The 14707-nt window shown below is 40.0% G+C and overlaps 1 protein-coding gene across 1 annotated transcript; it reads left to right on the plus strand.

Moving 5' to 3' along the window:
- The first annotated feature begins 12177 nt into the window (after nucleotides 1-12177).
- LOC117829592 lies at nucleotides 12178-14119 on the plus strand. Its single transcript, XM_034707167.1, has 4 exons — nucleotides 12178-12195; nucleotides 12568-12638; nucleotides 12759-13494; nucleotides 13624-14119. The coding sequence occupies exons 2-4, from the start codon at nucleotides 12578-12580 to the stop codon at nucleotides 13793-13795; spliced, it is 969 nt and encodes a 322-aa protein (XP_034563058.1). The 5' UTR covers nucleotides 12178-12195; nucleotides 12568-12577; the 3' UTR covers nucleotides 13796-14119.
- The last annotated feature ends 588 nt before the right edge of the window (nucleotides 14120-14707 follow it).

Raw genomic sequence — 14707 nt, forward strand, 5'->3', positions numbered from 1 at the left:
AGCTTATTCAAGATAAAATAGTATATTCAATATATTTAAATATTAAAACAGAATGAAAACAATAGGATGATAACAGTGTTAAATAATAGAGAATAGGGTTAGTATCTCTCTGTGGTGTGTGTATGTAGGATACAGGTCTGATTAGATGATGGTGCAGGAATGTTCAACCATAAGTTAACCACATGCCTTCATTTTAGCCTTTAAACTTAGATAATAGAGATATGGACATTCAATGCATGCAGTGCAGGATATAGTTGATCAGTTAAATGTATTTTATGCAACCATTGTGATAAAAGAACATTAACAATGACGTAAAAATATAAGTAAGCGGTCCGCCTATCTGCAATACAACATAGATACATCCCTATGACATTTCAGTTTCATCCACTTATTTATTTATTCATTAATTTTGCAAACAAACATTTCCTGATACTAGTTTGTTGGACTTAAGGCTGGTAGGTTTAAATTTGGCTACCAAAGGTATTAAATGGGATTGACTAGAATAAAGCTGCTTCCAACAGCTGCAATGCGTCATGTCTAATATTGCTTTTTTAAAATCATGATTATAACCGAATGTAGTTGAACAAACTTCTTGCTTTTTAGTGCAATAATTGCTGTTTTGCCCCTCAATGTTGGTCTCAAATTTGAACATGTTCAATAAGGTGCATTCAGGGGATATTTCTGTTAAGAAATGCAAACAGGAGAAGTGTGTGAAGAGTGAGGCACCCAGGCCACAGAAAAAGCTAGGAAATAAGTTAGAATTCATTGAATTACAAAATGGTGGTTATCAGTGCCAAAAACATGCCGTTTGTTCACTCCTAACAGTTTAAAAGCTTTGACATTGGCAAGCTGTCAAAACCTAATGGAGCTGTGCTTGGAGTTGTGGTGTGCTTTAGTAAAGTTCTTGTAACTCAGTTCAAATGATGAGGTGTTTTGATTTTATTAGGAAGTACAGGCAGCTTTGAAAAATTACAGAATACTTTCCAATAATTCATGTTTTATAAAAAAACAAAAATCAGAAAGACCTCAGTGGTAGGCCTTCTCTATGGAAATGAAATCTGCCAGAAGTAGGGCAGGAGGTTTACTTTCTATTTAAGTCTCATCCATCAATACAAATTTAGCCTGTTTACGGTAGAAAAAAACAACTTTCCAACATGGATTCAGCTACAAACATGTTGCAGTTGTTCATGATAATCTCCAATGGGTTAATAAGCTTATTACTAACAAAACTGCCTGAAGAAGCAGAAGAGGACAAAACTGGAGGGAAATGTGGTCAGCGAAATGATAAAACATAATATTAATAAACATGAGTTGCTCTAATTTCTCTGCAGAAGTTGCACAGCTTCTGGAAATTACTTCCCTATGATTTTAGGATAAGAGTTATCTCTCTCCTGATAAGCCTATAAGACTGATCTCATTCATTCTAATTTGAAAACATATGAATGTATTCTGGCTGAATTTCAAGAAACCTCAAGGTTTATTTAAATTATTTGAAACTTTTCTTCCTTCTCCCCGAACCTCCCTTCATTAGTATCTCTTTTGTTTTTGTCACTGAAGGGCAGATATGTTCATGAAATTCTCCTCTCCATGCAGGGACTCTTTCTGAGCCTCACAGTCCAGCTAAGGTGACTCTTTTGGGGATATCTTCCTCCAGAACATCCCTCGTCCTTCCTCCTCCTCTTGAATTGTTGAATAATGCTGCTAAACTCAGCTCAGATTCAATCTCCTGTCCATTCAGTTCACCTCAGAATTGAGATCAGTCAGCTTTTTCTCGCCTCATCCTCTGCCGGAGCCATGCTGTGGATTTAGCTCGCTTCTGATCCAGTAGCAGCGGGCACAGCGGCCCTCGCTGTGCGGCGGCTGCAGGAGGGGAGTCGGGCCAGCGGGGTAGGGGGATACCCCCTGTGTGCGCTGGGCAATTGTTGTCGTGGCAATGGTGGCCGTAGTGGTTGGTTGCCAGGGAGATGGCGGTTGCTTGTCTGACCCGTCCCCCTCGTGCTGTCAGTGGCATTATTGATGCACGCCGCTGCTCGGCATTGTGGGAGTGCGGGAGGGAGGACAGAGAGGACAACGGTTAATGAGTTCAGGAGGAACAGGGACTCTCCTTTTCTCGCTGGTTCAATCTCTCCCTCTCTCTGTCTTTCTCTCCTTTCCTTCTCTCCTTCTCTTGCTCCCTCCTCTCTCTCTCCACCTTCTCTCTCCTTTTCTTTATTCCCTGTCCTTAGTTTCTCACCCTCCTTTCCCTCATCACCTTTTCCTCCCTCCCCCTTTCTGCTCTTAGCCTCCCTCTCAGTCTCCCCTTCATTTCTCATGGGTGTCTGTCTTGTGCGAGTGTGCATTAAGAATGTGGGTCTCTCATGATCCATCATGGCAAAATGCACTTTCCCTCCTTTACACACACTCATGTACATACACAAACACACTAACACACACACACACACACCCCTAAACGGCATACAGCAATGCACTCACAAAAACATGTTCTCCCACACCTTTACTCCAACAACGTAACTGACTCATTCGCCACCACTCCTCTCCCTTTCACTTACACAGACAGACAGACAGACAGACACACACACACACACACACACACACACACACACAAACACACACACACACACACACACACACACACACACACACACACACACACACACACACACAGATGCTGCCCTGCTGTTACGCCTGAAGCTAGGAGAGCTAGCAAGATTAATAATGACCCCTGACTCCCCATAGACAGACCCAAATATACACAGTTTGGAGAGAGAGAGCGAAAGAGCTAAAGGTAAAGAGACTGAAGGGGAGAAAAAGGTGACTAAAAATACACAGTTTAGAGACAAAGAGGGAGAAAATGTATACAGTTTAGAAAGTGATAAAATGGAAAAGTAGGAAAGGAAGAAGTGGGAGGCCAAGCGTGCATAATTGGGTGAGAGATTTAGTGAGGGGGGAACAAGAGAGATTATGTCAACACCATTGACTGGAGAGGTTGACGACACTTCTCCATCTCCTCTGTTGTAAAAAAAAATGGAGGCAAAAACTCCTCTGCAATGGGCGTTGATAAAGCTTCAGGGCCCACATTTAATTTTTAGAAATGGGGGGAATAAACAGCACACAGACAGGAGGGGCTTTTGTTTACAACTTCACAGAAAAGATTCACAAGAAAAGATTCAAGATTTCCACTGCTTCAACCAAGCAATGTTTCTAATGTCTTATTGACATGACTGACATTGTTCTTACCATTACCATTAATATGAGGATGGATTTTAGGATTTATACTGTATGTATTACTGCCATGTATGTATTACAGCACAGTATTTACCAAAATAAATTATTGTGCCAATTATTAGTAGGGAGTAGGCCATGCATTTTTTTGTTTGTGTAGCACAGGCATCTTCAGGCCATTTATTAGCAGACACACAAATGTTACAACTGTCCCCGGTCTCCCCTACCATTGCATTTATGGCTATGACTGTGTTCTAACCTCACTAAAATCAAGGATCTCATTGAACATATCAGACAACGAGGGTGCATGCCCCTCATCTGGTTCAGAGAGACGAGTCCCTCTTTCTGTGCTCTTTTTCTTCTCCTGCACTGTGCGCTTCTCCGTCTCCAAGCGGGTTCTCAGCATCCATCGCGGCCTGGATAATTTCTCATGCGCGCTGCTTTATTCCCACATCCAAGTAATGATCTTTATAACGTGGATCAAGTACAGTCGCGATGAAGTGCAGATGATCTGAATAGATCTCAGTGAAACGTGTGCTGACAGACTCTGAGAGTGTACTTTTCATTGTTTTCACTTCGTGGTCCATCTCAACCTCTTTGCTTAGAAGACGCTTTAGTGCTGCAATTTAAGGAAGAATGGATGCAGACATTTTGGCCCTTATCCAGACAAGTGCGTACTGGCTTACCAGTTCTCGCTTGCGTCATCACAACATTTTGTTTCGGCCGTGTTGTTTCTTTCGGACGAAAACTGAAAATGCACTTTTGGGCCAGTTTCAGCCGAAAATTTTCGGTGCATCCGTATTACCAATTAAGTTAATGTCTTATCCTGGTGAAAAGGACAGCCATGAACAGCCATTCAACAAACAAGGCAGACTGGGACCAATAAATACAACTAACCTTTTCCAGCGCTCTGTGTGTTTATGAAGCAGCTAACGGCTATCAGTGAATCAGTCTAACAAAAACAAACAATGATCAGCCCCTCAGAATTAAACTGAACACCTTGATGCAACCAGATGTCGAAAAACCCACAGCACTCAACATTATAAAGCTACAGTGATAGTTTAGTTCAGCTACCGTTAACAATTGCTCACAAGTTAGATTGAATGACTGATTAGACATTACAAGTTGCCTTGCTGTGGTTTTGATCGAACGTAACAAACATTTACCAAAGTTTGTAAAGTAATGACCGTTATGTGTCAGCTGAAATTATGAAAAAAGGTAAATTGACAGACAGACAGTAACACAGAGAGCGGAATGCAAGCATCTTTGGTCAGTCTGTCCTGTACACAGTTGTGCAAACTTGTACAAATAGTTGCATTAAAGCTGGGGTTGGTAGTCAGATTTAGATACACTTTTTGTTATACTGGTTAAAATGATCTTTATGTCCCGATGGCAATCAATACAAAATGTTTTCTTAAAAAAGAGCGAAAAAAAAGCCGCTATCTACAGCCGGAGTAAACCTGGGAAAACACCAACCAATCCCTGCCATCATGAGCTAATTTATGAAACCAATCAAATCACGTTCTGCCCGCCCCCTGCGCGTACATTTAAAGTTTGTTTGTGTTTGTAACTTTCACTATGATCATGTTTTGGTGTTTTCTTATCGCTGAGTGAGACATGAGTTGATGTAGTGCAAAACACAAACGGTGTGCTGAGGACCGGTTTTGAATCAGTCACGATCATATGGTCGCGAATCAGCGGCGCTCGTGCATGTGAGCGGGGGCGTCGTTTTGGAGGAGCTCCGAGGGGAGGGGTTAGACGAAGTCCTGAGGACATGCTACATTCAAATTCATGCTAGTTTTCTGTGACTACCAACCCTAGCTTTAAGGCATTTGGCCAGTCTTACTGAACTTTCTTGTGAATGATGTACCCAGTCTGTTTTGATGCCAAGTCAGTGTTTATACATGTAAAAAGTGTTTTTTACATGAGCTCAGTGCTAACGTTCTTAAAGAGAGCAACAACACAGTTTCTTTGACAGTGTGTAACCAACACTCCTTTTCTTCCAGGAGAGTTTTTGTTAGTTGTCTCTATTTCTATTAAAACTCGCTCACACACAAACACACACATACATATATATACACACAAACACACATGAGCACATACACACTCAAGTATGGACACAAAAACTCAATACCAGCAGTAATATGCAGACAAAATGCAGAAACAGCGCCTTATACACACAGCACTGAGTTACATATTAAAAAAAAAAACACACACACACACACACACACACACACACACACACACACACACACACACACACACACACACACACACACACACACACACACACACAGAAGCACCGGCATGGATTAATGTGTTTGGCTCAACTATTTCATTTATTACTGTCGGAGGCCTTTTGTGATGAGGGCATTTTTCAGGTTGCTAACCATTACTCCCTCTGGGCCCCAGGCTCATCAAAGGACTGAACGTGTGAGTGTGTATACATGTGTGTGTGTGAGAGAGAGAGATTTACACAGCATTATGGTTATGGTTATGGTCTAACCAAGCAGTCAGACTTTTTCTTTCAATTCTTCAGGGGATTCACGTTGCCATTTCTGACTGTACTTAATGCTCCTTCCCCATTTGTCAACACCAGTCTAAGCAGCTCCAAGCATGTTTGTTTTGCCATGAGAGTTTTTTTTTTTGCGCCTCCATCATAACTTGAAATATTGCTGAATGTGCTATATCCATCAACACTGGAAGTATCTGAGAGAGGGAAAGGAGAGAGAGGGGAGACACAGGGAGAAAGTGAGCGAAATGGGAAAAAGAAACAAGTGTACGCTGCCACGTCACTCATCTCTGCCCTGATGTTCTTTCCTCGCTTTCCCCCCTGTGTATTAAAATGTGTTTACACAGTCCTTGGATCAACTATAACACAAATTACATGCACGTACAGATATAAACTCAAACCAGATGGCATTGCTTCTGCTCTGAATAATGGTTGCTGTTTGGATCCATTTTCATGGGCTTGACTCTGCCGTCGCCTCAAGAATAAATTAATTCATTGGTTTATTCTCAGTTTCGATTGTTTGCAGAGGAACATTTGTTTTCTGGCCAGTGGCTAATGTGTGCCTGTAACACAATAACTTATTGAAATCTTACCAGGGATAGACAAAGACAGAGGCAGGAAGCCATCATCATTAGAAACTCACACCCTTTACATCATCCTGCTAAAAATGGCCTGAACCAAAATAGGTGATAAGCTCAATAGGATAGGTGCAAAAGCATTAAATGGAGGGAAAATGAACCCAAAGTGGTCTGAGGATACAATTTGATCACATCCTTATTCGGAGTTGGTTCTTATGTCTTCATAAGGTGTTAAAGACATGTACAAGCTAGGAATGGACAACACGCCTTCATTCCGGCCTATTGTGACATTTGAGGCCAAAAGAACGCCTTGATGGGAGCTGACATATTGTGCTGATGCATCAAAGGCATGCTTGGAGGCAACTTGGCTGGTAGAGCCACAGGACTGACGTCATATCCGTTCTGCCAACCAAGCATTTAACTTACCAATAGAATTCTGAAGATCCCTCAGGTCTGTACGGTCCACAGCAGGACAGATTATTGTGGCGGTTTGAAGTAAACACTCATGGCTTAGGAAAGTTCCATAACTCTTGCGATAGTGTTTGATACGTTTTCCCACACCCTTCTCCTCTAATGTGCTAATCTGGTACAAAACACTGCAGGAGCCTATTGTTACCCAGAGCTGTCAATCAATGATCTTTTTAGATCAAGTAAGAAATCAAAACTACACTAAATAGAACACTTGGACATAAATCAGCATGATAAGAACTATAATGATTCAGACCATGTTTGGGAAGAATTAATTTCATATAGTTTTGCCCATGTTCCATCTGTGAGCATGTGGGAGGCGGGCTTTATGACCTATACTGTAGCCAGTCAGCAAGAGGAGATCCTAATCTTTTGGCCTATCAGTCACTGAGTACATATGGCATCCATTCTCTTAATTATGTCACCAGCACAATATAACTACGCCAATTGCAGCAGTGTTCTGACTTTATTTAAACATTAGGAGGAGATGGAGGTATGCTGTCCATATTCTTATACATTCAATGTTCATGATTATGTAGAAAATAGAAGCGGACAGCAGAACTGTTCACTTGAGGCTGAATACAAAAGCCAAAAATTCATGACATATTTACAAAAACATGTTCAAAGCCTGTGTTCCCTGTGATATGATGGCAACACGTCCAGGGTGAATCCTGCCTTCCACCCAAAGCCAGCTGGGATAGACTCCAGCTCGCCGTGATCCCTAACGGGATAAGCGGTCAAGATAATGGTTGGATGGATGGATGGATGTTCAAAGCCATGGTACAAAATTATTTTTTATGTATTTTTCTTATTTCTGTTTTCATGGTAACTGTACAGAAGTACATTTTTCTGTAACTTGCCTGTTTTAATTTAACTAAACCTAAATTTACATACAAATAAATGTATTTTCTCTTTGAGTGCTATGTGGATACAGATGGCTGCAAGTGGAACAACTCAGTTGTTTGTATTTTTGATGCATTTTTAAGGATTTTTGAATACAAAAAACTTAGACCAAGAATACAGCTCTCCATGTGGTTTATTAATTGTCCACCCGAGACATTTGTGCACAAACTTCTCTAGCGTAGCGTTGAATATTATTAATTTAACTTGGCTTGTAAGTCCAGTGTCAAATTTAAAAAAAATGTTTGTCTGCCAGTACATAGGAGTAAGAATTGTTGTTTGCACACAGTAGTTCAGAGAATTATTGAATTAAGTCAGCTGGTATGTGGTGTTCATCCGTTTCTCTCTTACTGAAGTTTAGTGCCAGTGAGTGTACACTGCATTCCTACATTAATTAGCAAGCTAATAAATTAGCCAAGGGTGTAGAGTGTTTAGATATAATAACTTGGTGTTTGCCAACCACTTACTCCTCTCTGGCACCACCCAGTCTTTCAAATATGGTAACTCCTGATGCTAGAACATTTTGACCTTAAGGCTTCATATATACAGTAGAGTCGAGGACCAGTTGGTGATGATACTGTGTCAATGTCGATTATTTAAGCATTGTAGAGGATCTGATCAGCTAACAGCTCTAGAACATGTTGTTGGTCCAGTTTGGTATTGAACTACATTTTTTTTTTTAATCATATTTTTGGGCTTTTTTGCCTTTATTGACAGGACAGCTGAAAAGAGATAGGACATGTGGGAAGTAGAGAGTAGGGGAAGACATGCAGTGAATGGTCGACCGGCCACGAGTCAAACAGGCGACCTCTGCGATGAGGACTATAGTCTCTAGATATGGGGCACTTAGACCGCTAGGCCACCAGCGCCCCATGGTTTTGAACATCTAACTGCTGTTGCTGGTGCTAAGGTCGTACAAGCGATGGCTAAATTAGTTCCACACTCCTGAACTCTTTGAATCCTTCAAAGAACTGAACTGCCGAGCAGTTCAGTTCAATGCAGTTTGGTACGGTGAACCCTGATATTGTTTCAACAGCCAACCAGACCCTTTAACACCTCTCACAAGAGGCGTATTGGCTGGTCGACAGCTTTGTAACAGCTTGATTTTCATTTTCATCTTGACCTGTTTTTTCTGTGGAGAGACTCCCCTTGTTTCACACAATGCTTTTATTCTGACATAATCCTCTCCCTCCTCTCCCCCGGTCAACAAATTGCAATGTGTCCAGCTTTACTTTTTAGAACGTGGTAGGAATGCTTGTTACCCAACAGAAGGGTGCCAAAAAAGTAGGACGATACAGATTGGTTATTGTGGTACTTTTCCCAACTTTACAGAGGTATGTAAATCATTGCTTCCTGAACTGAACCGGACCGCTTGATTGAAACGCAGCTTTGGAGGCATAATTAAAGTTTGTAAGACTTTAAGTTTACCTTCTGTCCTTTCCTGTTGCTTTTTTATCACAGAGAGGGCAAATTCATTGACTAGGCATACAAAGGAGCTTGATGGAGTTCAATGACTATTTATATTTCAAAAACGAATGTTTTCTAGGTCAAATTTTAGGGTAAAAATTCAAAATTTTTCAGTGTTTTGTTCTTGCTTATAAATCTTTGTAGGAGATAAAGATTTGACTTATTTGGCACATATTTGACTTGACCCTTCGCTCTAGCTTTAAAATTTGCTTTTAGATTTATTTGTATTCAAGCCTCTTGATCTGAACAAGATGTTCAACGCAATTCATCTCTTTGTTTCAATTGAACTGAAAGGTAAGAATATGCTTCTGTAACTGTCCTTGAACAATATCTGTGTGCTGTGTTAGCGTGATTAAATTATATTTTTCATAGTTTTGTTTTACTAAAATGCTTGTTGGATTATTATGGGTTGAGAAAATGTGGCTTCAAATGTATTGCTTAGTCTGGAAAATAAGGTTTTCTACATTAAAAAAGGGAACTATTTCAAAAGAAGCTTATTTTTAAAATATAATAAAAGAGTCTTTATCAGAATGTGATTGATTTTTTTGAAGCACATGCGCCCAAACCGCACCACAGCTTTCAAAAAAGCTGCCAGATTCTTTCAGGTGTTAATTTAATGGATGAAAAGGCCAAAGTTAAAGTGGTTTGAAGTCACAGCTCATCCACACAGATAGACAAACATTTACTGAGAGAGGAAAACTTCTAAAAAAACTGTAGATGTACGGTGTCAAAATGGACTGAGGATTTCAATCAACCTCTGAACCCCTCTGGGTCCCCGTGTCAACCAACATAGCACGGCAGGTGCATCAGAAAGCAGGTTTTAAAGGCCGTCATTCACAACTTCCTGTTTCCAAGGCCAACACACAAAGATGCATTTAGTGTAAAGACCACAAAAACCCTGAGGAGGATGATCTAATGAGCTGTCTTTATACTTCTCTTGTATGTGTCACGAGAGTCTATTTGGACCAGTGTTTCCTTTGTATGACCTCATCACAGCCGAGCAATATGAGGCCATTTTAGTGCATTGTTTCCTCATATTCCAACATAATGATGTCTGCATGCACGGAGCTGGAGAAACTGAAGAGAGGTTTCAAGTGCTGCCGAAAGAAATCCAAGGACTTCAACCAGGTCAGTGCAGAAATCTGTCTTTAAGTCCAAAATCAAAACACACAGCGTTCAGGTTCTCTATTACTGAACTAAGAAGTTCAAATATACACCACAAACATAAATCAAATTTCCATTAAAGCACAGAAGGAGAAGAACCACTTAGTTTCAGCTGTTTTTCAGCTGCTGTCATACAACTCTTAATGAAACCTGACTTAGATATGAAACCAGAAACATACGGTATAATTAAAATTAAGATTTTTTTGTTCTTGATTACATCTTACAGTCAAAAGCATTTTATTCTTCTTCAGTGCTAAATATAATTAATTTCTCAACTTATCTTATTATCTATCTAAATTGAGTTTGAGTCTTTCCCTTAGCTCAACAGGCCTTCATTTTTTATTTAATTATTAAAATTTCTGTATTACTTACTATAATTAAATAAAAATACATAAAAATAATCTACATGAAGTTAATCTGATGTACAGGATATTTATAACAAAACACATTGTACATCTGATAAGAAATTAAAGTGGAACAGTATTTCACTGACAGTGTGAAGTCATAGGGGTTTTTTTCTTGTTGAAAAATGAGTGTGAAAATGCTAGGGGGTTATTTAACCACAAAAACTAGGTACATACAGGAGTTAGTCACAAACAGGGGATGAAGCCATTGTGAGCACTACATACTTGTGTGTTAGTGTTGCTCTGCAATACTCCGCCCATACACTGGTTGGCAGTGTGATTGCCCCAGTTTCCAGTTGTCCGCTTGTTTGTGCGTAGGGAAACTATGGCGACTCAGAGGATATTATCCAAGTGTATTATGTTAAAGTTGGAGCTTTTAAATGTTGAGCAGAAGTTGATCATACTGCATGAGATAGAATTTACAGCTGTTATACGCCATACTTTGCCAGCGGACCAATCACAGGCTTGCAGTCTGCATTGTTTCGACGTGTTTCATTTTTGAGGAGGTGCACATCAGGCTAGATGTGTGGGCCTCTTTGCAGGTACAGGGCTACAGTGACCTATGGTGTAAGCTAGGCTAGAGTCAGCGTAGAAATATAAACCAGGTTAAAGATCGCCCCACCTCCCTGCTGTATTCCGACGTCAACTCACACTTAGCAGAAAATTTAGAAGTAAAAATTCCACTTAAAGTCAGAGTGAAAGTTTTGGTTGTTTGCGTTGACACATGCAGCTCACCCAGAATATTCGGGTACAATTTTTGGAGTTTCAGGAATTTATTCGCCTGTGTGAAAAGGGTGTTACATCAGGTGATAAGGACTGGATACTGAACTCAACATACAGCATATTTTGATGTGTGCTCATATTTTGCTTCATTACTTTTGGCAAAACCAAATGTTTCTTAGTTCATGCACTGCTGCTCAAAGGCAGTGGCCTAAACTAGGCAACCGTGAGTAGCCCGTCCTGGATAATCTGACTATGTTTCATTGTTTAATTTAAGAAAAAAAGGAAGAAAATAGTACTGTCCAGCCACAAACACACTCTTAAGAATTCATCTGAATCCTTACAAATTAACATCAAACATTTAATACTAATTTAGGGTGATTGATGGTACTTGACACCTGGTGCTCCAAGTCTTATTTTTTGTGTGTGGATATAATCAGTGTTTGTTTTAACATGAAGGCTAGTGCTTCAGTGTTCTATGGTCAACAATGACTATTTCTCAATTAATTCTGTGGTTTCCTTAAAGGTAATGAGTAGGGTAGAGATGTTGTACGATAAATAAAGAACATGTTTATTTAAGTTATTAATTTCTATGTCAAGTTTGGGATTTATTTTTTATCAGCAGCACTTTGTAGAGAACCCATGTATGTGGTTTTGATAATCCGGTGAGTAACCCTGACTGAGGAAGGGGGTGGGAGAGTGAAGAGGTGCCTTCCACGTCTGCATCATCTTTCACTGACACAGCACGACTGACCAAACTGTAAGTGTTATCAATTATACTGTTTGTAATAAATCTTGAAGTTTGTAATATTGCTTTGCTGTTGAAAGACATAAACTAGTGAATGATTTTACACTGTGCCAAGTTTAGTTTGAAATTACTGCTATGAAATGTATATATTCATTGTCAATGAGCAGTATCTTCAGCAATGCATTTCATTTTCATGTAGTGAAGTCACTGTTACTTTGTCTGTTACTGAACTCTAGGTCTCCTGTTATTTGTGATGCTTCTATTTTCTTGGTAGCAAATGTATAATTTCTTGTCATACGTTCACTCTGAGATGCTGACATATTTGCAATCTGTGCTGTCTTTATCCAGATAATTCTTTGCTTTTTCTTCATTTTGTTGCAGCAGGTTCAAAACAATGTGTCTGAAGGCAGCAGGAAGTGTATTTTTGGCCCTTCTGGTGCTGTTTCCTATGACAGGTAGATCTCGCCTTGCATTGCTGCTGTTATTGTATGGTAGCTTTGGACAGTCACCTCATGCGCAAGTGTTAATCGATCACAATAACATTTAATGCATGTTCACTTTGTGTTTTATTTCAGTTCAAGAATCCTCCCCCGGGTGTGTGACCTACAAACACAGAGTAACCTGTGGCTTGAAGGGCTTATCTGTAGACTTTCCCTGCAGTTATCCCAGAGATGTTCAAGACATCCAGATATCAGAATGGTACAGAAGCTATTCCAGGGAAGCTAAACCATTAAAACAGATTTCTGATTATTCATCACGACTGGGGTACTTTGAACGTGGAAACGGCAATTGCACATTGAAACTTAAGGACCTAAAAAAGAAAGATGCAATGACTTATTATTTTAAGTACATTGCAAGAAATGAAACAGGACATCACTTCAAATGTAGAGGTCACCCCGGTGTGAGTCTCAATGTTTTAGACTCTGCTGTTCAAATCCTTGTTGGGGAACATATTAGGGGACAGAACGTCTCTACAGTGATGGAGGGTCAGAGGATAACTCTGACCTGTGTCCCCACCTGTGCTGCCAATCTGAACTCCACCCCAGGCTACATCTGGTACAAGAACAGACAGCAATTAAATGACAGGAGAGAAAACTCTCATCTCTTGTCTTTGGACCCAATCAGTGACAAGGATACTGGTAGTTATGTCTGTGCCATGATGGGCTATGAAGACTTCCCCTCATCTGCCATCAACATCAGAGTACAGAAGAAACACATCAACACTGTTTCTGTGTCAGCCAGAAGCCCAACAAATGACAGTGTAACGACTCTGAAACCTGGGGATGATGTTCAGACCTCCACAGATCAAAGGTTCAACAATAACCAGACACCCACAAACAAAGGCCAAATTATAATCTCTGTAACTTTGGTGGCTAGTGTTTGTGTTGGATTTGCAATTGGAATGTCACTGACTGTACTTGTTTTTAAACTTACGTCTAGGAAGAGGAGGCAATGTGTGAGTCCGGTTTACGAGCGTCCCAACCAAAACTTCCACGTGACTCTGGATGTCAGCGCCATGCCTTCTGAGTATGCGACAATGAATCCAGTGCAACGCTGCTCAGCTTCTGAAACTATTTATGAGAACTTACAGCTCAGAAACTTAATGAAGTGAAGGAGACTTTTTATTTGTCTGCATATCAGATGATATGTACAAAGTATATCTTCCAAGCAGTTTTAAGGTATTACCAAATTTATTTCACTGTAATGTTTTAGTAATCTGGAGTTATACCAAAGACAGCAAACAAATCCATCTCTTTATTACATATATATAAACTGTCAGCCACTGAACAAGATAAGGAGTACGGAGCCATGACAGTAGCTTTGTGTCGCTGTAATGAAGCACAATGCTGGTTTGAAAGAAATGCTAGTGTTGTGCAGGTGTATAAACACATTTTACCATGTTAGCTAAACTTCTTAGCAAGCTAGCATTCGCAAACAACCCGAAGTTAGAATCAGAATCAGAATCAGAATCAGAATCAGCTTTATTCGCCAAGTATGCTTGAACACACAAGGAATTTGACTTTGGTAAACTGTGCTCTCTTTGTACAAGGCATAAGAATAGGAATAAGAATAAGAACTACAATAAAAAATAAAATGAAAATATAATAACAATAACCTTAGCTATAAATACAAAGAAACAACAAATAGCTTGACTAATATGTACAGGCTAAAATAATATGATAAAGTGCAGTGGTGAGTTGCAGAGGTAGTTTTACATTATAAAATAGAAGTTAAATAATACAAAAAATAGAAATGTGGAATTCTGCTTGAGAATTGTTGCATTGTATATCTACATGTATATTTACAGAGAGTATTTATCTGACAGGTATGACACTGTTATGGTTTAGTGTTCATCAGAGTGACAGCCTGGGGGAAGAAACTGTTCTTATGGCGGGTTGTTTTGGCGCACAGTGATCTGTAGCGCCTGCCGGAGGGGAGGAGTTTGAAGAATTTGTGTCCAGGGTGTGAGGGGTCAGCGGTAATGCTCCCTGCCCGTTTCCTGGCCCGGGACCGGTACAAGTCC

Source organism: Notolabrus celidotus, chromosome 18 (assembly GCF_009762535.1).
Source record: "Notolabrus celidotus isolate fNotCel1 chromosome 18, fNotCel1.pri, whole genome shotgun sequence".
Lineage (NCBI taxonomy): Eukaryota > Metazoa > Chordata > Actinopteri > Labriformes > Labridae > Notolabrus > Notolabrus celidotus.